The sequence below is a fragment of the Eublepharis macularius genome, chromosome 6, assembly GCF_028583425.1.
Source record: "Eublepharis macularius isolate TG4126 chromosome 6, MPM_Emac_v1.0, whole genome shotgun sequence".
Taxonomy (NCBI): Eukaryota; Metazoa; Chordata; class Lepidosauria; order Squamata; family Eublepharidae; genus Eublepharis; species Eublepharis macularius.
Window position 1 is genome coordinate 86,677,501 of NC_072795.1, and position 27,231 is coordinate 86,704,731.

At 44.2% G+C, this 27,231-nt stretch overlaps 1 protein-coding gene across 1 annotated transcript in view; it reads left to right on the top strand.

Moving 5' to 3' along the window:
- The window catches only part of LOC129331769 (deleted in malignant brain tumors 1 protein-like), a 63,772-nt gene that overhangs the window by 14,841 nt on the left and 21,700 nt on the right, over positions 1-27,231 (top strand). Inside the window, exons 6-17 of the mRNA XM_054982274.1 lie at positions 893-922; positions 5,674-5,700; positions 8,873-9,023; positions 12,418-12,611; positions 14,301-14,612; positions 16,727-16,747; positions 18,343-18,369; positions 19,138-19,297; positions 19,851-20,071; positions 20,901-20,927; positions 21,502-21,661; positions 22,148-22,368. Coding sequence (XP_054838249.1) covers positions 893-922; positions 5,674-5,700; positions 8,873-9,023; positions 12,418-12,611; positions 14,301-14,612; positions 16,727-16,747; positions 18,343-18,369; positions 19,138-19,297; positions 19,851-20,071; positions 20,901-20,927; positions 21,502-21,661; positions 22,148-22,368 — 1,551 coding nt within the window. The remainder of the gene's footprint in view (positions 1-892; positions 923-5,673; positions 5,701-8,872; positions 9,024-12,417; positions 12,612-14,300; positions 14,613-16,726; positions 16,748-18,342; positions 18,370-19,137; positions 19,298-19,850; positions 20,072-20,900; positions 20,928-21,501; positions 21,662-22,147; positions 22,369-27,231) is intronic.

The following is a 27,231-nucleotide window of genomic DNA, read 5'->3' on the forward strand; positions in this document are numbered from 1 at the left end:
CTTGCATTTCCTTTCTCCATCCGGTCAAAAAGTTTCCCACTCCCACAGCAAGACTTCTACTCTTCTTTACTGGAGCCTATGGCTGCTTCATGCATGCTTCCTCCTGAGTGACCTCTGAAGGTGGTTCAGTGTTACATCAGAATGTTAGTTCTTCCTTTTCTGTGTGTTACCTTGGCAAAGGGATTGCTGCTTGCAGACTTAAAAAAAAGTTATTGAGGGATTAGACTACAGTCTGTAGGAATCCTGAGAGTGCATCAGTTACTGAGTTGTGCTAGCTGCCCCATAGTCTTTCACACTGTGGAAAGCACTGTCTTTGTGTTTGCAAGTTATGCTTTGTTTGAGTGATGAGGTTGGCAGGCATGTGGAGTTTTTCACTGTGCACTACTTGGTTTCTCCCTGTTGTGACACTATGCTTGGAAGGATTGCCATGTTCATAGGGTAGTGTCTGTTGGTGGTATTATTTTCAACTGCAGATAAAATGACAATTTTTCTTTTTGTGTCTTTGATGAGAGTGTATAGGGATTCTGATTTTGTTCAATTGACTTTATGGCTGTTTTCACACATCTCACCGGCCTCCAGAACATTGCGCAAAACTCCCGGCAGACAGAGTCCTCTTGGCATGATTTTGCGCAAGAAGACGCTGTCTGCCGGGAGTTTTGTGCAACGTTCCGGAGGCCAGTAAGCCATGTGGAAACGGCCTGTGTTAGTGACCATTTTGAACACTGGGAGCACAGGATTGTTCTGCTTATTGGGGGTGGGGGTAGCTATTAATTTCCTGCATTGTGCAGGAGGTTGGACTAGATGACCTTTAGGACTGCTTCCAGCTTTATATTTCTATTTTTCTATCTGAATCACTGTTTCCTGTCTAATATATATTTTTTCTCAATGACAGGTCCTGGATTAACAACAGAATTAACAACAGGTAATTTTGAGCAAGAGACTTTAAAAAAACCCAAGTTATTTATGGATGTGATAAGGTGCCTAACACTTCTGCATTCTGTCATCTGTGTTTGTTTAAAATATTTGTATAGGAAGGTTGCAAAGAGCAGCATGTGGGGTGAAGTGTGATTACAGTGTGTGCAGTTTTCCTGTGCAGGTCCTTTGGGGACAATAGTTAGGAAAAGTGCTAGCCTACTGCAAAAAGACTGTATAGGTGGCTGATTACACGTTTCTAACAGCCGAAAAAATGTATAATTGAGGCAACTGACAACAAGATGGATGTTGGTGGAGGAGATAGTTACGTCTGAGTGCTTTGTTTAGCTGAGATTGGGCAATGAACTTGAAGGAATTACAGCTAGAGATGGGCACGAACAGCAATATGAACAAAAAAAGCCACGAACAGCCCAATCTGCTGTTTGCGAACAAGCTGTTTGTGAGGCCCCATTCTAAACGAACAGGTGGATGTTGCAAGCCTTGTTTGTTGCTGTTCATTGCTGTTCAGCTATCCGGAGTAAACAATATGTACCCAAAATATCAAACTTTTAATAATCATTATAAAGTGCAAACGTGCTTCAGTGCATATAGTCAATATCACCAATCAATACAATTATTAACACATCCAACTGGTGGAAAAATACAATATCAATTTAATACACTCTCTAGAATTCACACAGGCATTCAATAATAATATCCCAAGAGAATTGTAGGCACCAGTCTCCGCAGCATACACCTGCAGCAATCAACGTTTAAATCCACATTTGAATAATGTGGTTGTTGGGTTCATTGCTGTTCGTCAAGGCAGACAGTGTCACCTGCAATCAATTCCCTTGGCAACTTAGGCAGGGATTGTCTGAACTCTGTCTGAACTCCTGGAAACCCCAATCTAAACCCAATTTAACTTGATAGGCAGGTCTTCCTTTCAAGTTCGGGGCTCCACATTTGTTACAAAGGAGCAAAAAGCAGGGGGGGGGGGGGAGGCTCCCAGCTCTGGATTAGTTTGCAGACAGTGGAGAGGGAGAGACAGTTTCTGTTAGCATTAGGTAGAGAAGGTGCATTGGAGCTTGAATTTTCTCTCTGTGTGTAGGGATAGGGATCTACCCCTTCAAGTTCCAGGGTTGCTGCCAGGCTCTGGGCCAAGCTATTATTTATTATTGGTACCTTTCCTGCTGTCTGCTCAGGTAAGGTTTCTGGGAGTGGTGCAGTGGGATCTACCCCTTCAAGTTCCAGGGTTGCTGCCAGGCTCTGGGCCAAGCTATTATTTATTATTGGTACCTTTCCTGGTGCCTGCTCAGGTCAGGTTTTTGGGAGTGGTGCAGTAGGGATCTTGACTTGGATGATGGCTGGAGGAGAGCCTGCTGGCCCCCACAAACAGCCAACCACAAACATGTTTGTGAACAGGGCCATGTTCGTGGTTGTTTGTGAGTCCCTGTTCACGGATGGTAACGAACAACGAACATCATGTTCATTTTTTTTCTGTTTGTGCCCATCTCTAATTACAGCATGATCTGAAACTCATCTTTCTAAATCTGATTTTATTGACTTTACATTGTACTTGTCACTGTTAAATTATATGGACATATACAAGGCAAACTTTAAGTAAATGCTTGAGAATGTGAAACAACTGACAGAAATAAATGTCCCAAAAGGGTTCTGTTCTTTTTCAGTGAATCATGACCGTATCAGTTTTTATCGAGATTGTGAGTGAAAAGCTAGGGTTTTGACTGGAGTAACTCTGTTTAGGATTTCACTATTAGTGGAGTATGCTGATTCTTAAGGAGTAGTTCCAGGGTTATCAAAAGATACATATGCATGGCAGTTGAGGAAATAGTGTGCCAGTGGAAAGACTGAATTCCAAACTATAATCTCAGCAGAAGAAGTATAGTTTTGAAGAAACCTTCCAGTCACACTGATTTTCAGCAGGTTGGACATTCCTGACTTTGATTTTTTCTTAGTTTCTAAGAGTAGTAGGAGTTGTGATATCTCCTTGAAACAGTTCTTTCTGCTGAATCTGTGGAAATAATTCTTGGCAGTTTTCAGCTGGAACTCTGCTTCTCTACTATCACAGACCAGCATTGTATTAGTAGTTAGTGTAGGACAGAAGAGAGGAGGAAAGAAGGATTGCATCCTGCTATCTGTCTGTCAGACCCGCTGCCCCCTGTGATCGAGTGGAGTGCAAGTGGAGCGCAAGTGAACAGAGAGGAATACATATGAGTCCGTTCACTTGCCATTCAAGTGTAACTCATCACTTCTAGCTTGGCCCTCAGTCTTCTGCCTTCTCTGTACTCAAGACATTGTATTTCTAATAGTTAGAAACAAGACCTTCAGTCTTCTTGTTCTAGAATGTTTTTAGCAGAATGTATTGTGTCTAGAAGTGTGTACTGGGAATAAGTCATACTAATTTCAGATCCTGATTTTTGGGAGTGCAGAATTTTCAGGTATCTCTGTATAGGTTCAGGTTTATTTTTGGATTTCTCGATTTTCAGTTCCATTCTATTAGGGGAGATGGATAAGGGATCTTTCTGGGGATCTGAAGTGAGTGTTTTTTGAGCACATGGCAGCAAATTTGTACGCAATCAAGTTCTCCTTCTCTCTCAAAGATCCCCCAGGTTTGAAGGGGATTGGACAAAGGGATCCAACTTTACAGACCCCTGAACAAGGCTCTCTCAGCCACTTTGGTCAACATTGTTTCTTCTTCATCCTGCATCAGCCTTTGTTGTTACTCTTGTTTGAGGTCTCCTTGTGAGCTGGGAGAGTTCTAGGATCCATTTGGAAAATTCACTTGTCCAAATTATCCTGAATTAGATCCAAATAATCACACTGTCTATGGAAAATCCATGTTGAACATTTTTCCTACATAAATCTCATCTTTGAGTATCTTAAGTGAATAATTTAAATAAATTTAGGATCTGTAAGATCATTTGTAATTTTAAACATTATTTCAGTGCTTTCTGCCTCTTTTACTGTCTGCTGTACAATTGGCTGTGTATGTAGATCATAACTTTTTATTCATGATTTGAAGTTTTTTATTCATGTATCTGTTTTTTTAACTTGCCATATTGTGAACCCGACATTAAGAGAGCAATCCTAAGCAGATCAACTGAAGTCCATTTAATAGGGCTTACTCCCAGGAAAAATGTTCTTAGAATGACCTGTTGAGCACTTAACCTGGGGGCCAAGCTATCAGTGACACCAGACGTGTTTTTTAACATGTCGGGGATGCAATTTTACGTGGGAACTGTAGTTGAAAGACAGTTTTCAAAGACAAAGCCATGTAGGATCTTTGGGAGAGAGGAACCTTTTCTGCATTCCAGCAGAAAAAAAAGCCCTGCACCTAATAACTGTTATTGACCCTTCTTCCTAGTTTTAGTGTTTTGTGTTTATACATTTTTACTGACTTACCTATTTATATATATAAAATTTTAAATGCTATGTTTATGATCAGAATGAGGGGAGGGGAGGACACTCCTGGGGCACTTGCAGGGGCATGTGTAGGAGCCTGGGTAGTGGTAGAGATTTTGTATTCCCTGGCCATATGAAGCACTCAGGTCATGCTCAGGGAAGTTTCAAGTAGTTTTATCCACTGGGTATACATGGATCTCTCATGGCTCCTCCCTGGCAAGGTTTCCCTAGGTATGTCATTGTAGGAAGTGCTTCTCTTCTCCCTTCCCTCTTGGTGGACTCCATGTCTGGCTCTGCCCCAGCATAAGCCTGACCACCTCCTTTAAAGCCCGCCCCAACACTTGGACTTACTCCCAGGTTGTACCTCTTGCCTCCCACCTTGCTGCTTTCCAAGGTCCCTTTAAACCTAAGGGCACACTCTCACATCCAGTGGCCACATAAACTGCTAGTCAGCCCTGCTTGACAGAGTGCGTATCTGGCCACAACTGCCCCACCAACACAGTAGTTGGTCGGCTGGCTTGGCCAGTCTTTTTCATGCTTCTTCTGGCTAGGGCCACCATGGGGCTCACTGTTTCTGATGTGTCTTCTGCAGGGCAGGGGTGGTTCCCTGCTTCTCCCTGCTATGCAAATGCTTTAATATTTTCATGTTCACTCCTATTAGAGTGGAAAGGAGGCATAAAAACATTTTAAATCACTGCTTCATACACATGGAAAAATTATATAGGCCCTTGCTTTATCTAGAAGATAATGTGCTGGGTTTTATTTGCTGTTGATCGTGTACTATGATTGGCTGTAGAGTTGAAACTGATTGGCTGTAGAGTCAGGGGACAATTGTTTTGGACTCAGTCAGCACTCAGTTAATTTTGAAATATTTTAATTTACAACATCTCTTTTGCCAGTGTAGCATCATATCCACTGCTGTGAGTGGGACTCAGTTCTGAGCAGGGAAAGGATCCAGTTCTGCCCTTGCCCAAATGCTTTACCCTATCTGAAGAAGGGAGCTCTGACTCTCAGGAGCTTGTAGCCTGAAAATCTTGTTAATTTCTAAATCCTAAATCCATGTTAAATTCTACAAGGATAAGCCTAAGAAAGGAATTTTTTATTCTTTCAGAAGCTATGTGTGATGTTTCTGCGGGTCATCTTTTCCCTTCTTTTTAAATTGCTGTGTTTTGTTTAAAAAAAATAATGGTGTAGTGGTTAGGAACTGGGGGAACCACATTTGGGTGGGGTATAAATGAAGTAAATAAATATAGTTTTCGGAGCAAATATTACAAGGTTGTAATAACTGGTGAGATTGAAAAGCACTCACTGATTTCTTTTCCTTTTTCCTTTAAGAATATGCGCAATTTTATCCTACATCAGGTAAACTTTTGATGCTTTTTATCTTGTAATTATTCATTCTTTCAAACTGTTTGTAATTCTTGGAGACATCCCCTTTCCCTGCCTCCTCTCCGGGTCCCCGAGGGCACCTGTTGTGATAAGCAGAGGCTTGAGAAGAAAAGCACATACGTTTTCCTTTCTAAGAGTAACCTCTCCAGCAACCACTAGCCAGATGATGGGTATTGAGTCAAATATACTTTCCTCTCAAAGCTTTTCTCTGCCAGCTAGCTGATGGGTGGGTGGGAGGAACTTGGAATGGAAAGTGGGCAGGATGTACCATCCATCACAAATCACCCGTGACCAGTTTGCTATCGAGAGTTTATCATATAATTTTGTAAGATTTCATTATGCACTTTTAATTAAATTTTTGCTTACTTTTTAAAAAGCTGCCTTTCAGTTTTAGGATTTTTCTGGAAACCTGGGGATTCTCCAGGTTTGTAGAAAAACTTCTAGTTTCTGTATCTGGCGCCAATGTACAGATTTTTTAAATCCGTACTCTGGAGCTAAGTTTAGAATTATATATGACAAACAAGAACCCTTGAGAAACTTACCAAAAAATTCCCTAGTGGTCCCTGCTTTCTCCTCTGGCTTCTGAGTCTGACACTCCCAGCCACATTTTTCTACTCTTTTGTCTCACTTCTATTACCTCCTGCCAACTTTTTCCTTCTACACCCCACGTCTTCTCTCCTATTTACCCAAACACTGATTGTCACTTACCCTTGCCCTTCCTTTGCCCCCTCTTTCTTCAGCCACATCTTTATCCACCAACCCCTCTCTTCACTGCTCTGCCTGCCTACCCCTCTCCTTGCCATGCTACCCCAACTTCCCTCCTCACCACTCTGCCCAGCCGCCTCTTCACCACTAAGCCAGCCTACCATCCACCATTTTGCCCACTATCTTCCCCAAAGAGGACACTTTTGTTGCTGCCTCTGTCAGTGTTTCAGCTTGACATAGGCTCCCAAGTTGGCAGAAAAATGTTGGCACGTGGCTCCAGTCTGCAGACTTAAGTATTCATGTTGACTATTAGATATATTGATAGTTCTCTAATTATCCAAACAGATTGCTGTACTTGGATATCAGGAGCTGAAGTGTCCTGTCAGGATGGTGCATATCAGTGAATGGGACGTCATTGTCTTTTAATTTTTAAGATAGAATTTAGTATGTAATTGTCTGTGCTTGAATCCCATTGACTTAGCATGCTAAATGTACTTTGATAGTTCACCGAATGAAGAAACCATTAATTGGCTGTTTGAGATTTCTACAAACTGCCTAATTTTTGGATCAGTCCAAATCTCCTGGGGATGCTGTAGAGCTGCTGAGTTACTGCTTGACAGCTATTGTCAAATGGCTAAAAGCAAAAAATTGAAATTGAACCCAGACAAGATGGAAGTGATGCTGGTTGGAAAAGCAGAGATCTTGAAGGTTATTGTGCTTCTGACCTTTAATGGGGTCCAGTTGACCCTGGCTGACTCAGTGAATAGCCTAGGGGCTATACTGGATCCAGCACTGCTGCTGGAGAAGAAAGTAAATGCAATGGCACAAAAGGCCTTCTCTCAACTTGGACTAGCCTGGAAAATGCCCCCCTATCTTGACACAGTTGATCTGGCTAGTGGATTCATGCCATGGTAACATTGACAATAGGCACTGTAATTCACTCTACATAGGTCTCCGCTCAATCTCAACTAGAAGGCTCCAGCTGGTGCAAAATACTGCAGCTCCTTCACTTTCAGAAGCTAGACAGAACATGCATATCACTCCCATTCTGCAGTTATTACAATGGCTGCCCATCAGTTACAGGGCTCAGTTCAAAGTCATGACTATTACATTCAAAGTGCTTTGTGGCCTAGGCCTCTCATACCTGCAAAACCTTCTTTCTTGCTATGTTCCACCAAAGCAGCTTTGCTCACTGGAACAGGGCCTTCTGCAGATACCACCTTCCAATTGAGGTGAATCAACAACTGCCCATCCACCTAGTTACCATGTCCCCTACTTGTACTAGTTAGCACAGGGCACTTTCACACTTTAGGGACAGTGAGCTCAATTGCTGTCCCTCCCTTTTATCACTCTTTGGAAAGCAAGACCAAATAGACATGGTTTGTTTACAGAGACCAGGCTTTGAGCATTCAGAATATAAGGAATTTTAATAAGCTAATCAAAAGAGTAAACTTGGTCTGTTCAAGCATCAGGCTGAGCAAGGATAAAAGGAAATTGTGAAAATATATAGTCCTCTAAACCCTAAACCCTACATATATCCTAACACTGTTCTTCCTAAGATAAGCCAGTAAATCTTGAAATTGCAGCATGTAAAAAGTTAGATTTTAGACTGGGACTTCTCCCATTCTCTCTCGACACATGGTCAAGATGAACTCCTAGGGACAGACTTACAGTGAAATCTGAAGCAGACTTACTCCATTGATTTCAGTCGGCTTAGACTGGAGGTAACTCTGCTTAAGATTTCACTGTTAGTCTTTCCTGGATTGTGCCCATCCAAGGAAGATGAACAAGAAGAAGACAGCATAAGAGACCTTCTTTCTCGTGTCCTTAGAATTTATAATCTTCCCTTGAGAGTCTTGTCATTCTCAGATACTCTCTGTGCCTGGGTCTCAACACAAAGTTTCTGTTGATATAGGTTAGACATCTCTGTTAAGCTACACAAGGCAATACAACTGTGTTACTTCTCTGTTTTGTGCTCCTTACTAAGGTTGTTCTGTTCTAGCCTCTAGTCTCCCTTTGTAGCATGTCTTGCTCTGGGTCTGGGCTAGTTCTGTTTCTGTCTGCAAAGACATCTGTGATTTTCTTGGTAAAATCTTGTGCCAGCTCTCCTATATTTCTAGTTATATCTGTGACAATGGTCCTCAAACAGCCCTATTTCTGTGGACTTCTTGTACATGGGGTTGTGGAATTCCCTCTGCCACCTGCCAGCTGATAGTTTAAAGGGATCTTTAAGGGGCCACAAACAACAAACAACGAACAAGTTTGTGAACAGGGTCATGTTCGTTACTGTTCGTTGTTCGTGGATGGCAACAAACAATGAACAGCTAGTTCATTTTTTTTCTGTTCATGCCCATGTCTAAGAGAGAGAGCTTGATTTACTGACAATTGCAAAGGTATAAATTCCTTTATGCATTTGATCTTGCTGTCTTTTTCTTTGCAGGAAGTTATCCTTGTGGTGGTGTTCTTACATATTCACATGGATCGTTCCACAGCCCTAATTATCCTGGAAACTATCAAAACAATGAAAATTGTGTGTGGACTATAGTAGCTTCAAACAGTTCACGTATAAACCTCACATTGACAGATGTACAGTAAGTAAGCCTATCTTAGAACAACTACAGTGGCAGCCAGTTTGTTTCCAAGTCCAGTTCATGGTGATAGTTATGACCTGTAAAGCCTACTGCAGCACATATTTAAAGCACTTCCTTCCATATATCTCTGTGCACTAACTAGAGTGCTTGAGCTGCCACCTACTGGCTGTTCCCTCAGTTAAGGTAGCCTGTCAGGCATCAACCAGAGCCCAGCCCTTTTCCATTGTAGCTTGTACTTTGTGGAATGGACTCCAGAGGTGAAGGGGACTCCGCCTTAAGAAATTTAGTGAAGACACTGCAAGGCCATTTTATTTGCCAGAGTTTTTAATGGGGTATAGAAAGAGGGGTGACATTTGGGTCTATATTTTATGTGTTTTAAATTGTGATTTGTTGTCCAAGGGCCGACGCCAGCAACCCTCGGCCTGGCCGGCCCACGCACCTCCCCCCCGGCGCCCCGACACAGGACCCCTTACCTGCACTGGCGGCGGCCGGTGGGGAATCCGGGGGGGCGTGGACATGGCAGGCCGCTCAGCGCTGGGCTGCTCAGCGTGGCCAGCGCTCGGTGCGGCCGCCTCCACGGCCTCTTGGCAGGCGCCTAGGGCTGGGGGAGGCGGCGGCGCGGCTGCAGCAGTGACGGTGGGCGGGACGAGAAGGTCCACAGCAGAAGGCTGTGGGCCCGGGGAGGGCCAGGCGGGTGCGGCCAGGGAGGCAACGGCCCAGCCTGATGCCGGCACGAACGCCTCGAGGCCAGCCAGGCCCAGGCTGGGCATGGGCCCTACAGGAAGGCAGGGCAGATGGGCAGACCCCGCATTTGGGAGGGGGCGGACCCAGCCTCGAGGGGGAGAGGCAGGCTTGCCTGCCTGTCAGGATGGGGGTAGGGCAGAGAAGGCATAGGGGGCGGGGATTGGGCCAGGGAAGCCAATCTCAGGGGGGTAGCTGGGCCAGGAAGGTGTGGCCACACCTGGCCCAGGTGGCAAGTGTAGCCTTGGGGGCAGGTTCAGGGGAGAGGGGGTGGAGCTGGCCTTAGAGAGGAGGTTATTTAAGGTGGGCTCCAAACCTCGGCCAGGGAGGAAGAGAATGCTTGGTCTGCCCCTGCTGTGAAAGGGGCAGCCAGTGAGGGGAAGCGAAGTGCATGGGAGCCAGGCTAGCTCAAGCACCAGAGCACCCCGTTCTGAGGCCTGAGGAGGAGCCCCGAGGGGGCGTTGAGCAGCGGGCAAGCCCTAACCAGCCAGCCAACCCACCGAGGAGCCCAGGACGGACCCACCACGCCTGCTACCATCAGGTTCGGACCCGCCATCACTGCTAGGGGGCACCAGGGGGGTTGACATTTGTGAGCTACCTTTCCCCTGACCTGGATAGCCCAGGCAAGCCCAATCTCATCAGATCTCGGAAGCTAAGCAGGGTCAGCCTTGGTTAGTAATTGGATGGGAGACCACCAGAAAACACCAAGGTTGTAAAGGCAGGCAATAGCAAACTACTTCTGTTAGTCTCTTGTCAGGAAAACCTCACTAGGGGGTTGCCATAAGTCAGCCATGACAACAACACTCTCCACCACCAACAAGCTGCCTTTATCCACATGGAAAGGTGGGATCTAAATATTGTACAAAATAAATAAATATGTAAAAGAAGAATTACCTTCATACATAGAACTAAGCAAGTACCCAGCCACAAGCACAAGGCAAAATTAACAGCACCCCCACCCCAGAACCAACAAAAGCAGTTTTTAAAAGGCAAACTAAGAAAAAACTTGTCCCTTCCCTTCTCAACCCTACCCCTCCCAGACAGCAGGCCAGCACCACTCTCCCAAAAGACAGGAAAAACCCAGTGAGTCTATGACTCTCAAATAGATGGCACAGAATAGAAGTCCTTCAGGTGCAGCACTCTCTTCTTCCTCAGCATTGCAGCAGCAATAGAAAGGCCAAGGAGAGGCAGGAATCCACTCCAAAAGCAAGGCAGTCAGACAAGAGTAAGCCAACTATCATCAACATCTCATTCTCAAGGCCAGACCACACCACACAAAATTGACACTGCTCTGAGGCAAGCCTCCTTATTTAAGTCCTGCAAACAGTTTGAAAAAGGCTGTCTCCTTAAAGAAAATCCCATTGGCCAGAGAAGGAGTGCTCATGCTAGGATTGGCCACTCACTCCCCCTCCCTGCCTCATTCCTGCTCCCTCCTGCCTCTACTTCACTCTCCCTTCCCTTCTCTCTCCTCCCATCTTGCAAAAAAGGCAGAAAACGTCATTTCTTTGCTGTTTCTTTGTAGAGAAACAGTAAAGGAACAGCCAAGCCTGGTTTACTGAATTAATTTGGTGGTTTAAGTCTGGAATACCAAATCTGATTTTCTGATCAAGAAAAGCTGGATTCATTGTATCTGTAAAAATCTGGCTGTTTTCGAAATTCTGGACCTGAAATGCTCACCCATAGCAACAGCTGCATTTCAGTTGTAATATTGCCACTAGGGACCTGTGGCAGAGATGTGGGTGTTCCTCTTGGTCTTAAGGCAAACTTGTATTCCTGATTTGAAGACAAGGCAGTAGGTGTGACTACCTAGACTCCATCAGGGTTCAGGGCTAAAGCATAAGGGGGAGAGGTTCCCCCCTTGCTTTCTGTGCCTGCTTGCAGAGATGAGGCAGATGGCAATCAGATCCAGATTGTCTTTTAATAGTTGTAATGCCCTGCCCCTTGAAGCCTTTCCTGCATCCACCTTACTGTCTTCTAGGTAGTAGGCCAAAACATTTCCTTTTTAACTTAAGTAGTTCTATTGGTTAAAATTGTTTTTATATTCTGCTTAGCCTGGGGATTGCATTATGAATATCATTTTAGTATGCTAAATGATTTATAGCTGCATTTTATGGCTTTGCGATTTTTATGATAGTTGTAATGCAGCTTTTATAAATGTATTGTTTTTTGAGTTGCCTTTGTATAAATGGTGAATGACAGATTGACAAAGACGACATTTACTCCTCATCTTTGAAAAGAATTCTTTGTAATGTAGCATTTAGAATCATAGAGTTGGAAAGGGCCTTACAGACCATCTAGTCCAACCCCCTGCCCAATGCAGGAACAGCCTAAAGTAACTTCAACAAGTATTCATCCAGCTGCTTCTTGAAGACTGCCAGTATTTCCCACTGTTTCATCTCAAGATTTTAAGGGCCAAAACAGATGTTATGAAGATCACTGTATACAGATTGGCAGAAATCTATGATTTCGAGGCAACTGCTTTGACCTTAAGGAGGCCATCTCGTCCTTGTATTCCTTTCTGGTCTGCTCCTCCTACAGGCATACACAGTCTTTGCATAGTCAATGGATACATTTGTTAGTGACTTACAAGAGAATTAGCACAAGTGATTTACTGTGTTCAGTTTGTGTTCATATATTTATTGTTTTCCTTCAGAACTGAATGCTCATATGACTATGTTGAAGTCTTTGATGGGCACCTTTCCTCAAATTCCCTTGGAAGATTTTGTTCTGCTTCCTTCCAAACATTTATTTCATCTTCAAATATCCTTACAGTACAATTTCACAGTGATTATTCTGTCACCCGTAGAGGCTTTAATGCCATCTACTCAACGTTTTATTTAGGATATGGTGAGTACTTTGTAGGACTGGATGGTCATCCCTCTGTATTATTATTTAAACTTGAAAGCAAAATTCTTTTAAAATTATCTAAATTTTAATGCAAATATCAGTAAAGAGTGCTGTGTTTTTTTAATGTAATTTTTGTAAGCATGCCTTTAGTGTACTTGTATGAATCTGCAATTTTCTCACTTTCCTTCCTTTCCACACTGTCCATAGAATTTCAACCTCCTGTAAAAGTTGGTCTTTGGATCTAGTTGTGAACTTTTGATACATCTAGACACCTACCTTTTGCTCAGCATACCTCCATGCACACCAAGAGAAACTCAAATGAGCAGAAGAGCATGACAGAAGGGCAAGAGAGGATTAGAGAAAATAAAGAAGAAAAGAGCAGGGGAAACAAACTCCACCAACACTAGAGGGTTCTCACTTTTGCATACTTTTTACACTGCATTTATCTCCACAATATTTCCACACAATTCTTTGCACTCACAATTCTTCCATCCCTTGATCCTTGTATGCCATTTGTTTGTCCACCAGCTTCACTGACTCTATTGTCCAGTCATCTGTGTCCAGCTCGATCATATCTTTCCATTTACACATTATCTGTCTTTGAGCACCCAGAACTGCTCTTCTGAACTAAACCCATTGTTCCTTACCAGCATGGTGCAGGTTAGTGTTGGACTAGGATCTGGGATGCCAAGGTTCAAATCCTCACTCTGCCATGGGAGCTTGTGGGTGACCTTGAGCCGGTTTGACCGTCTCAACCAAACCTACATAACAGGGTAGTTGCAAGGGTAAAATGAAGGAGGAAAAAATGATGTATAAGCAGACTTTAGTCTCCATTGGGAAGAAAGGCAGAGTATGAACGTAAATGAATAATATTTACAAAATAATTTGTACTGTGGTTTTTGCAACTCCTTATATAGGAATGTAGTGAATCTGTTTGTCAAAAGGCAGGATAAAAATATTTTTGTTGATAAATACATCTAAATATTTTCAAGATAACCAGGGACATAGCCATATACAAACAGTTTGAAAAAGCCTTCTCTGCATGTTCGTAGAGTCAGTTAAATATTTTAACAAACAAAATTCAACAATGAATGTAAAATCCCACTACTAATGTCTTAAAAGTTTTTCCATTTCCCCCAAATTCCTAAAAAAAGCACCAGTTGCGATTCTCTCTTATATCACTCAATATGTGCTTTATTCTGTGCAGAATGTAGTGTTGAATCACTCTCCAGTTTAAATCCATACTGGAGGTTTTAATATTGGGTCATACTTTCCTCTTTTCCACTGAAGAAAACATGCCAGCATAACAAAGGTGGGAAGCCACTTCAACAGTTTGTCCTTTGGCCTTTCCCATGGGCTAGGCAATTAGATGCTCATCCAATGAAATTCTGTGCCTTGTTGGGGTCTAGAAGGGGCTGTGTCAACAGCATCCCTGGCCCAAATGTCCATTAATGAGTTTGCCTTGCTCTGCACAAAGTACTGCGCAAGGAACAAAAAAAGAGTGGTGCAGTGGGAAAAGTGGTTTTATGCATATATATTGCTCCAATACTGTATTGATTATATAGTATATTTGAACGAAATAACTTTTTCCATTGCACTACTATTTTTTGTTCTTTGCTTTGTTAATGAGTTTACCAAAACTCACTGTGAAACTCATCAATGAATATGCTTTTGGTATTTTTTGCTAAGATGCCAGGCTCCGGTTGGTGAATGGAAGACATAGATGTGAGGGTCGTGTTGAAGTCAATGATTTGAGCAGATGGGGGACTGTTTGTGATGATTCGTGGGACCTCAATGATGCGGATGTGGTATGCAGACAGCTTGGATGTGGGACAGCTATCTCAGCTCCAGGATCCGCATATTTTGGTCAAGGCTTTGGTGCTATTCTCCTGGACGATGTCCATTGTAGTGGGAATGAATCCTCTCTTTGGAGTTGTCCTCACAATGGTTGGAGTGTCCACAATTGTGGCCACAACGAAGATGCTGGTGTCATCTGTTCAGGTATTTTCTAATTTTTTCATATTTTTAAAGTTTCTGTGCTAGCATATTTAAGCAGTTTGGACATCTTGGCTAGGCTGTATTATTTAATTTATTTAGGAAAAAGTTTTGCCTCCTCTTCAGGAAACCTGCCCAGGTGGCCTACAAATAAAAAATAATAAATACTCTGAAAGTTACTAACTAAAATCCAGCATTAAAATACCAGCCACAGCATAAAGACAGGAACTACTGAACATCTTAAAGTAACAGTTTGCAGGCCAAACACAAATCAAAACAGTGTTAAAAGATCAACCCTTTAAATAAAGGCCTGGGTGAACTGAAACGTTTTGTTCTGGTGCCTAGAAGAGAGCCAGGTAGGTGCCCGGCAAGCCTCAAGGGGAAGGACATTCCATAAGCAAGGTGCCACTACTGGCTGCCACTTGCCTCACCTCTGAAGATGGGGAGACCGAGAGCAGGGCTAGAGATACAGATCGTAACTGTACACTATGTATGAACTAGGCAAAAATAGCCACCAACATCTCCAATCTGCAAAGAAAAACCTTAATTTTAGTTGAATCCAATGCATCCCACAGCAGCATCCCATTTAAGAGAGTATGTAATTCTAGTTCATTATTACCACCTGAGGAGTAGCTGAGTTTTAAAATGCTTCAGCAGTTCAGAGAATCGAGCACTAAAATGAAAGTTTATTTAGCAAGAATTAAGCCCAACAGGAACTGGAGATGCAGTCTGTTATTATACACTGAGGGAGCAAGTGTAAGCAGATCTACTCAGAAGTAAGCCCCATTTTATTCAATAACGCCTACTTCCAGCAAAGAGCTCTTAGGATTGCACTGTGAGTCTGGTATGAGAGCGATGAACTGGCTGGGCTTTTACATGAACCATATGACATAAGACAAATGTCTTAACCCAGACAAAAATTTTACATGCAAGGAAAACGACTTCCACGCTCTCATTTTGAGCTGGAAGGGGAATGGAATATGAAGGTGCTGCCTAGCCTGTTCCTAGAGATGGAATTGCATCCACCCATTTTTAAAAAGTAGTTGTATTCCTGCTGATTTGTTTAGGAGGCTGAGTACAGATTCCCTCCTCTCCATTATCTCCTAAACAGCTGATTAGCAGGATTCCAGTTTTTTCTGGATTACTTGTCTAAAGCCCATGCTGCTGTATAAGCAGTCTTATGGATCACGGCATAAAGCCTAAGCAGACGAGTAATTCACATTCAGTGTAAGTTAGGTGTTAATGTACTTGCGCTTCATAAGTTTCTTCTGATCCTGGTGGGGTGGTGGGGTGGAGTCCTACAGCATCATTCAATGTGGTGACATCACTTCTGGGTTTTTATCAGGAAGTAACATTGAGTGTCACGTGACACTCCCCTTCCCTTGTCCCAGTCCCCAAAAGTGATGAACACTGTATTATATTTTGGCTGGATTTTTAGTGCTGGGGTTTTATTAATAGTTAACAACTTTTATGGCATGTTTTTAATTATGTCTTACTTTGTGTACTATAAAACCCGTAGGACCTTTTTATATCTCTTCCATCCTATCATTACCAAAACACGTTTCCTTGGCTATTTTCAGTCCCATGGGTTAAAAAGGAAATGTAAATTTGGATGCAGCCCTAATATTGTGCAACTAAAACACACTTTATAGGCTATATCAATTATTTAATCAAAAAGCGTTCACCCAAAATCTAACTTAAGTCCCTCTGATAACTGACAGAACCTTTCTCATCATTAATATTGGTAACAGGTACTATAAGCAGACCATTATCAAAATCCTGGTTTTCATCTACTTTCCTTTATTTCAGAAAAATTTATATAGCACACTGGGTTTTAGACAAGAATAGTAATAAGTTGAAGTACAAAGGAACATAATATTCCTGCATTCTAAAGAAGAAACCGTATACTGTCTTCTATGTTCTTACTTTAGGTTTTATTTTAGTTCGATATTGTTTATTTGATATAGGTATTTCACTTTTCTTACTGATTTTGTACTTTTGGTAATCCTTTGTGATAGAAATTCTCTTACTAATAGTATGAAATTAGCGCTAAAACTTTTGTGGAAATACTATTAATATGATAAAATATTATGAAAATGTTATTTTTTTGTATTTTTCAGACATAATCATTACAACAAAAGGTAAAGATCTATTTTGGCAATATATTTACAGTAGCTACTTCAGCATTTGAGAAGGTACAGGAGGGGTGTACGGAGGAGGGGTGGAAGAGCATCTGAGCTAGCTGTGCTGAGGAATTGATCAAGATCAGGCCCTTCCAGTATTTAGAAATCACTTTTAAAAGGTTGTCACATGACATCTTGTCTGGCCCATAATGTTAACTTTTTAAAAGTTCTGCGGAGAAGGGGCCATAGATTGTTGATGGTTCAGTCTATTATCTGCCCCTAGTTTTTTTTATGCCTGCCCTATTCTTATACTGATTTCAGTTGCTCTACTCTTGCTCTAATATTTATTAATTTCTAGTTGTGACTTTATTTCTTTGAGTTTTGCTGATTTTTTATTGTCAGCCCTTTGTCAGATTTTCTCCCAGGCGCTGCTGTGTTGGGCGCCAGGGTACCTGGCTTTGGCACCGGGATGCCGCTAGGGATGCTGCAGGGTCATGCTTTGTAGAAGGAGGGGAGGTATACCTCACCTATGCACCCTTTCAAGCCACCAGCAAGCCCGCTCAACCTAGCCCTGCTCCTGTGTCCACCTTCCTCCTTTACATCCTTCGCCGCCTTCTTTCCTTGCTCACTCATTTTCTCCACCCAACCTTCAACAACTCCTACTCCACTCCTCCTACACAACCCACCCTGCCCTGTGGGTGGGCTTCCCTTTTATCCTTTCAACCCTTCCCTGCTCCATCTGTCAGCCATGCCCTTCTCCTTCCCTCTAACCATGGCTCTGGCTGGCCCATGCAGCTGCACCTGTGCTCGCTTGGCTGGAAGTACTGGGCTGGCCCAACTGTGTCTCGTTGGCTGGCTGCCAAGCCTCTCTAGCTGAGCTGACTGCTCGAAGTGGGCCCAGCTGTGTCTCCTTGGCTGGCTGCCAAGCTTCTCCTACAGAGGGCCTCAGGCAGCTCCACCTGGAGCTGTCTTGTTCCTGGCATCCCCTGGACCAGGCTATTGCCTTCTAGCTGAGCTGCAGGCTGGGGCATGGCTTTGAGCTGCTGTGGCTGCTTGTCCTCCCTGGCTGGTAAGGTTTCTGTTTGGTTGGCTGCTGGCTGGCTGTCCCCATTGCCTTTGCCCTCTCCCTCTGTTCTGGCCCCCTCCGGGTTGACCCCACTTTCCCTGCCTGGCGTCCTAGACTCCCACTGGAGGGTGGGATTAGGTGGCCTCCACTTGCCCCTTCTAACCCTCTGAGGGTTGGGTGCTTCTTTCCCTCCCTCCTGTATAGGTAGGTTCTCGCTCTGGGTGCTGGCTGGGTGGTTGTTTCCCAGCTGTCTCCCATCCCCTCCCCCCAGCAAGTCCTGCGGCTGCACCTCAGACCCCAGACACCCTTTTACTCATTATTATTTTGACTATTTTAATGATGTGAAACTCCTTTTTTGCTGGGACTGATGGGCAGAATTGCTATGGCTCATCTACATGGGCATGTCATCAGTGGATATCTGCAAATCAAGTGATAATTGAGTGATGAACTTGAATGTGTGCATGGTTTTCTGAAATTTGACTCTCAGCAATGTTGCTTATTTGTTTATAATAAATTTTTGTTTCTCGGTCTCTCTTTTTCCTTTGAGGTCCTACATGGTGGCCAACCCCAACAGGTAACATCTAAAGTCTTACTAGCTTTGTAACTTCAGTTTAATGTACAGAATAAACATCAAATGGCACAACAAAATGGAATTTTCAGGAAGTCTTTTGGTACTAAGTTTCCTAGTGTTAACTTTTTGAAAGTTCTATGGCAAGGCAGCTGTATTTTACCACCTTGTGACAGAGAAAATACAGAATAGCTCAGTCTTTTTTTTCTTGGTAACAAGTATATTAACAGGGCTAACATAAAAACCAAGGAAAATTCAAGTTCCCTGCAGTCTCTCTCTTCTCCAAACTTTATAGCTGATCCAGATTTTTGCACACATTTGACTGTGTAGAGGGAGGGTACTTACAAAATGCTTTCCCATTCATTTTTGTGAATGCTACCCTTCCTTGGTGCGTGTAGATGTAGCCACACTGGTAAATGAAAGCAAACGAAAATCTTTGCAGGTGATGATTATGTACACATCAGGGCTGTTTCCATGTGCAGGTTTTTTCTTGGTGGTGCATAGGGGGTTCTTGAATTATTTGGTAAAATGCATACAACACTGTGCTCTTTCTGAATATGGTTCCCCGTGCTCTCCCTTTGAAGCTTTCTTCGCTCTGACTTAAATGGGGAATGACATACTGCTGCAGGCAGAGCTGCTGGATGAAAATTTTGCCTGCAGCAAATCCAGAGGGTGAAATGGCTAGGATCCTACCCATAGAGCTATGTGATACATCCAAGCTTCTTTGTAAATAATTATATATTTGTGTTCTGTATTTTTTTCTTGGTTTCTTAGCCTCAATACCAAGTTATTCTTGTGGTGGTTTCCTCACACATTCTTCTGGGACAATACAAAGTCCACTTTATCCTAATAATTATCCAAACTATGCTGAATGTATTTGGGAAATATATATCCAAAGAGGTTCCCGTATATTGCTTACATTTCAAACATTTATGTAAGTAAAGCTCTGACATGGTACAAATTTCATGGTATCAAGATAAAAAATAGCAAAACTGTTATGCCAGTTATTTTAACATTCACTTTGCCAATGTGGAAATTGTCATTGGGACCGTAGAATTGACTTCCTAGATTCTTGCCCACCTTCTACGTACTCAAGCCTATGTGAGGTCTAGTAATAGAAAATGTATGTGTGAGAGAGTGACAAAGTTTAGCAAATGGAAATGTTGGAGACAAGCCTGTCTTGGGTGTAGTTTGTTTAAAGTGATATGTTCTAATTTCAGATGTGTTGAGGAATTCTATGGCGACTTTATAGTGCTTTTAAGGCACTCTACATGTGTTTGGTTATTCCCATTTGAAGGCATATGTTCAAAACACATTCCCTGTCTGAACAATGATTTGCTCTTGCTCAAATTAAACCCTGATAGGTTGTCTTGGTGTTGGGCAATAAAGCCCTTTTTCAAGGGGCTGATGCCAGATGCCATTTCTAATTCATTATGATTAACAGCACTACTGAGGGGAAAAATAACACGTCAATTTTTACTTTCCAGACTTGAAGTGTGTGACAGATACAGATGCAACTGTGATTTTGTTGAGATCTATGATGGGCCACTCCATACCTCTCCTTTACTTGGGAAAATTTGTTCTGGATTCAATTTCACCTACATATCAACATTTAACATGATGACAGTCAGATTCCACAGCGATGGAAGTGTCACGAATCCAGGTTTCTTTGCAAATTATTACAGCATCCCTTCAGATCAGAGTACGAGTAAGTGAACTTCTGTTTCCTGGTTTGTTTTGCAGCATCATTTTGTGTCTTCTTATATCTGTGAAATTATAGAAGTAGCAAATAATGAAACCAGTACACATAACGATGGTTTGTTAAACGCATCACAAAACCTCTTATTCACAGCGAATAACCCATAGATTTCATGGATTATGTTGATACTTGTATTTAGAAATCCGTGTTTTTCCTTTGAATTTCCTTTCGCTTTGTCTTTAACCGCCAGTATAAAACACAGTTTTTGTTTCATCACTGGAAATTCTGATGGAAGGTGTGTTCCCAAGCTTCCTGAAAACAGATGTAAACGTACACAGAAGAAATATGAAGGCTGCAAGCAGAGAGGCATGGTTTTTAAGGACCATAGGGTTGTGAGGCTCTCCCGGGTCAGGATCTTAGCCAGAGGTGTCAGCTGTCAAAGTAGCCAATTATAATGAAGCCTAATATTACAATGCTTTCTGCCTTCTTGCAGATGACTATAAGCTGATTCTCATTTTGCCCACATTGCCATCCTAAGCAGAGTTACCCCCTTCTAAGACAAAAAGCTTCAATGGACTTAGAAGGGTGTATCTCTGCTTAGGATAGTACTATAGGGTGAACTTGGGAATTGCCAGTTTCTGAAAAGTATCATTTGTTTCAAGATGGCTCATCTACATGAGCATGTCATCAGTGGATATCTGCAAATCAAGTGATATTACTGAGTGATGAACTTGGATGTGTGGATACAGCCTTGGTTGGTTTTCTGAAATTTGACTCTCAGCAATGTTCCTTATTTGTTTATAAATTTTTGTTTCTCTATCTCTCTTTTTCCTTTGAGGTCCTACATGGTGGCCAACACCAACAGGTAACATCTAAATTCTTATTAGCTGTGTAACTTCAGTTTAATGTACAGAATAAACACCATATGGCTCAACAAAATGGAATTTTCAGGAAGTCCTTTGCCCCCTCAGTCAGAATAAAGAGGCAGACACAAGGCTCGGGTAATAAAGGGCCACTTTTTATTTTATGGCAACAACATGAACTGCAACAACTAAAACCTGGCAAGGGCCTAACCAGCGGTGCACGTCAAGCCTGTGATGATGCAAGTGATGATTATGTATACATCAGGGCTGTTTCCACGTGCAGGTTTTTTCTTGGTGGTGCATGGTGGGTTCCTGAATTATTTGGAAAATTGCATACAACGCTGTGCTCTTTCTGAATATGGCTCCCGGGGCTCTCTCTTTTAAGCTTTCTTTGCTCTGACTTAAGTGGGAAATGACATGCTGCTGCAGGCAGAGCTGCTGGATGAAAGCTCTGCCTGCAGCAAATCCAGATGTCAGTGGAAAACTTGCTTGGATGCAACCCATAGTTCTATGTGATACATCCAAGCTCCTTTCTAAATAATTATGTGTATTCTGTATTTTGTCTTGGTTTCTTAGCCTCAAGACTGAATTATTCTTGTGGTGGTTTCCTTACACATTCTTCTGGGACAATACAAAGTCCATTTTATCCTAATAATTATCCAAACAATGCTGAATGTATTTGGGAAATACGTGTAGAAAGTGATTCCCGTATATCGCTTACATTTCAAACTTTTACGTAAGTAAAGCTCTGACGTGGTACAGAATTCATGGTATCAAAATCAAAAATAGCAACAGTCTTATGCAGGCTCTTTTGACGTTTGCCAATGTGGAAATTGTCATTGGGACCATAGAATTGACTTGTTACCCAGTGGGTCCATGACAAACTTCCAGTATCCTAGATTCTTGTCCTGCTCCTCCATATGCCAGCATAAAGTGATATGTTCAAATTTCAGATGTGTTGACGAATTCGATGGTGACTTTATAGTGCTTTCAAGGCACTCTACATGTGTTTGGTTATTCCCATTGGAAGGCATATGTTCAAAACACATTCCCTGTCTGAACAATGATTTGCTCTTGGCTCAAATTAAACCCTGATCAGTTGTCTTGTGTTGGGCAATAATGCCCTTTTTCAAGGGGCTGATGCCAGATGCCATTTCTAACTCATTATGATTAACTGCACTACTTAAAGGGGGAAAATAACGTGTTGATTTTTACTTTCCAGACTTGAAGTGTGTGACAGATACAGATGCAACTGTGATTTTGTTGAGATCTATGATGGGCCACTCCATACCTCTCCTTTACTTGGGAAAATTTGTTATGGTTTCACTTTCACCTATACATCAACGTCTAACATGATAACAGTCAGATTCCACAGCGATGGAGGTGTCACGAAACAAGGTTTCTTTGGAAATTATTACAGCATCCCTTCAAATCAGAGTACGAGTAAGTGAACTTCTGTTTCCTGGTTTGTTTTGCATTGTTATTGTGTGTCTGCATACATCTGCTAAATTACAAAAGTTGCAAATGATGAAACTGGCCCCCATCATCATAGTTTGTTAAATGCATCACAAAACCTCTTGTCACACCAATTAACCCATAGATGTCAGGGATTATTGTTGATACTTACTTGTATTTAGAAATCCATGTGTTTACTTTGAATTTCCTTTTGCTTTGTCTATTACCGCCACTATAAAACATAGTTTATTTATATTCCACTGTATCATTGGAAATTCTGATGGAAGATGTGTTCCTAAGCTTCAGGCTTCAAGAAAACAGATGTAAAAATCCACAGAAGAAATATGAAGGCTGCAAGCAGAGAGGCATGGTTTTTAAGGATCATAGAGGTGTCCGGGTCTCCGTGGTCAGGGTCTGAGCCTGAGGTGTCAGCTATCTCCACCCTGGTTCTTTTTAAAGGGACCGAGAGAGAGGAAGCCTCAGAAATGGGAGAGTATGGGGTTGGCTGTCACCCTCGTTCCTCTCTCCCCCACCATGTGCCTCATCCTCTGTTGCTCCCTCTAGGCTGTGCCTTTCCTCTCTGGCCATGCTCCTGTCCTCTTTTTAAAGGCCCTGCTAAGGTCAGCCCTGCTCCAGGCCCAACTAACCCTCTCCCAGTTCCCTGAACTGCTGATTAGCCTTCCAATACTATTCCCTGCCCTTCTGGGTTCCATCTTTGCTTTCTTGCTCCTGCCAGCAGCACCGTCCCCTCATATGGGCTCCATACATTGGGGCAAGTGTCCTCTACCCACCCTCTTACGTGTGCAGCAGTGGGTGCATGGTCCAGCTGATTGGAGCTGCTCTACTTGGCTGCTGTGGCCCTCCTTTGGTCTGTGCTAGGGGCTGGTTTGCCTGGGCTGGCTTCTGTGGCCCTAACACTGCTTGCAGGGGCTCATCCCTTGGCATCCTGGAGGCTGTCTCCCTGGCTGGCTTCTTCAGCCCCGTTGTTGCTCCCAGGGCCTCTGTCAATGTGAGGCTGTCTCCCCTGTCAGCACCATGGGTAAGTACGGAGCCAGCAGGCCTAACTCTGGTCATGAGATTTTTAAAAAAAGGAAAATTGACGCTCTCAGAAGGAGAAATAGAGGAATGTAAAGAATGGTGGCATTGTTACGGAACAGAGATATCAATACATTTAATTCTCAAAGTGGTCCCATCTGTAGTCTGTGGATACTTAAATCCAGTGACTGAGGCCATCCACGGACAGACAAAAAAGATATTTCTACAAACCTGAGAAAAGCCCCAAGTTTGTAGAAAAATCTAAACTCAAAAATAAATACCCTTTAAAAATGATTTTAAAAGTTCCCGTAGTTTTATGAAATAGATTACCTCAGTTGCTAGGCAACCACAACAATAAGTTAGACATCTCCTGCAAGTCAGTGTGGGTTCCCCTCTGCACAACTGGGCCAGGCTCAGCTGGCACTGCACAAGTTGGTTATAGTTTTCTGAGACAGAGGCTGTCAGTGGGAGGGAAGGTGGGAAAACTGAAGAAAGGAAGGGGAGATAGGTTGGCTGATGGGCAGGAAGGAATCAGGAAAGGGGGAGAGAATATGGGGTTGTCAGATAAGGGAAATGGCAAATAGTGGGGGAAAGGAAATGAGCTACCTTCCTGCAAGTCCTTGTGGTTTCCCTGCTTGCAAAGGTATAATTTTGAACTATTTCTATTTACACCCTGGTGAAGTTCTTTAGTCTGTTCTGCATAGTTTCAAATAATGTGTCTTGGTGCTTAAATGAGTAACTGTGCTCGTCTAATGAGTAGAAGATTTGTTGCAGAGAGGTACCCTACAAAGAGACCATATTGCACAGAACTGTTTGTTATTGAAGATTCATTCTGATACATATCCCACTTTTCCTTTTGGCTCAAGTTTGAAGCCTTTAATCTAAGGAGCCTTCCTCCAACTTAATGGCTGTTCCATTATAAGAAAAGCCACTTGTTGGAGGAAGGTTTGGCTGGAGGAAGGATAATTGAAAGGTGGCAATGTCGGCAAAGATTCTTCCATAAAAAAAGTCCCTCAGAGCTAATTTTCATTAACAGTCACTTGGGCTGAGGCGCCATTTTCTGTGCTTCTTAATTACGCCAACCTTTTCCATTCTGTCACCCTTGGTTGCTGTGTAATATAGCAGGATGATATTAATTGCAACCCCATCCGGAATGAAGAGACAGACACAGGCTTGGATAAAAGGGCCTTTTATTAAAATGACCATAAACATAAAGCACGGCAAGAGCTAACTAAGCGGTACAGGTCAAGCCATGGGATCAACTCCGGACCTCCGCCTTGACCTGCCTGGGTGAGCCCCGAAGCCCTGGGTGTAGGCCATCTCACGAATGGCTGCAACCCGGCCAGCCAGGCCATGGATCCCCCCATCAAGTACCTATTACACCCCAGCCATCTAGCATGAGGGAAGGCCTTGTGCCTGGGGATCCTCGCAGGCATCTGCCCGTGTTATGGTAGCCGCCAAAAGCATACCGCACTGATGGCAGACCCTGTTCCCCACCCTCGGGGAAATGCCACTGGGTGCTCACCGGCCTGCACCCTATTCCCAAAAATCTCCTGCCAGCAACTAGCTAAACAGCACCACCCAACAAGAACTCATAACACTGCCATTAGTGCAAGGTAGGCGGAAAAAAAACCCTCCCAAAAGCCACTTGTCAGGGCCTGTCACTGCCACCACTAGGCGGGGAGCCGGCTGGGCTGGCCCTGACATCAGAGGGGCACCAGAGATGCTGCAGGACACTGGTCTGTGGAAGGAGGGGCAGTATACATCACCCAGACTCCCTCTCAGTCCACTCGCTGGCCTGCTCAACCTGGCCTGCTCACCCCCTGCGTCCTCCATCATCTTCTCTTCCCAGAACTCTCCTCCAAGGCTCCGCTCCATCACTCCTTACTCACGCCCACCACCTCAGAGCTCTTCCTAGCCACCCTTTATAGGGTTTCCTTTCTCCGCCCTGCCCTCCTTCCAGGCTTGTTCCCTCTCCTGACTTGGCCCAGCTGTGCCTCCCCTCAGGTGTTTCCCTCCTATCACTAATCCCTTCTAGGCTTCCTTGCCTTGCTGGCAGGGTGGGGTTGAATGCGAGCCATCCCCAGCTGAGGTCTCCTTGGCCTTGCTCACGAGGAGCTGCCTCAGCCAGCTTCTGTGCTGCTGAGCTTCCCTGGCCTTGCTCGCGAGGAATTGTCGTGGCCAGCTTCTGGGCTGCCTGCTCATTGATGCTGGGTGGGGCTCCCCATCTCCTCCCCCAGAATGCCTGTGGCAGCTCCACCTGGAGGGGATTGGCTCCTAGCAACTCCTGAGCCAGGCTACTGTCCTCTGTCCGGGGTGTGGCTCTGGGCTGTAGTGGCTGCTTCTCCTCCTTGGCTGGTAAGGGCTCTGTTTGGGCTGCTGCTGGGTCCCTATTCCCCCTGCCTTGGCCCTTTTCCTCTGGCCTGCTTAGCCCCCTCTCCTCCCTGTGGAGGGTGGGACTAGCTGGTCTCTCCCTGCTCCCTCCAGCCCTCTGAGGCTTTGGCCTTTCGCCCCTTCCCCCTGGAGTAGGCAGGTTCTGGACCTGGTTGCTGGCTGGGGTGGCAGGGCTGCTGCCTCCCGGTTGCCTCCCACTGTTCCCTCCTGGCAAGTCTGGGGGCTGGGACTCAGACCCCGAACACCAATCAGGGAAAAGAGGGAAAAATTACTACCTGGCTCTGGACACAGCAGCTGGCTATTCCTGCACTAAAAACAGGGTGAGGTGGGTGGGCCGAGCGAGCAAAGCAACTGATGCCGGGAAGGGCAGAGCAACCATATAAGGCTCCTGACTCCGCCCACCTGGCAAAGCCCCATATGCCCGGGAAGGGAGCCTGTCTCCTTTCAACCGGGCAGGGCTGCAAATGATGGTTCCCAGCTTAAGTGGCATTATGCTGCTGCTGGAAGAGCCGAATTGCAACCCCATCCGGAATGAAGAGACAGACACAGGCTTGGATAAAAGGGCCTTTTATTAAAATGACCATAAATATAAAGCACTGCAAGAGCTAACTAAGTGGTACAGGTCAAGCCACGGGATAAACTCTGGACCTCCGCCTTGACCTGCCTGGGTGAGCCCCAAAGCCCCGGGTGTAGGCCATCTCACGAATGGCTGCAACCCGGCCAGCCAGGCCATGGATCCCCCCATTAAGTACCTATTACACCCCAGCCATCTAGCATGAGGGAAGGCCTTGTGCCTGGGGATCCCCGCAGGCGTCTGCCCGTGTTATGGTAGCCACCAAAAGCATACTGCACTGATGGCAGACCCTTTTCCCCACCCCTGGGGAAGCGCCACTGGGTGCTCACCGGCCCACACCCTATTCCCCAAAATCTCCTGCCACCGCAAGGGTCAAGCCTCTGTTTAGACCCTCGTGCCCCATACATGGCTTAAAGCCAACTGTAGCCCTTGCCATAGGTCATCCAAAAATATATCATTGCCCTCAGGTGACAGGTGTACACCGTTGCCTCTGTAGAGGTGGGCAAATTCGGCCCTAATCTTGGGGTGTGGCAAATAAATGCCCAAGCCTTGCCCCAAAGACTTCTTGATGGCATGATTAGCCTTACGTCGAGCCTTCTCAATCGCCCTGGGATCTAAGGCTTCCTGCCAAACCCGTCTCTGTAGCCTCTCCGACCAAAATATAAGCATGCCTGGCCATCGGCTTCTTATACAACTTAGGTCTTCCGCTACTTGCATCGACAGGGCCTTGCCCTGCCCCAGCCCCAAAGTCATTACCACCAAGGTGAATGACCAAAATGTGTGGGGGAGGACCTTTCCATCCCTGAAACAAGAGGGGCAGCAAACTGGACCATCTGAGGCCATGCCAG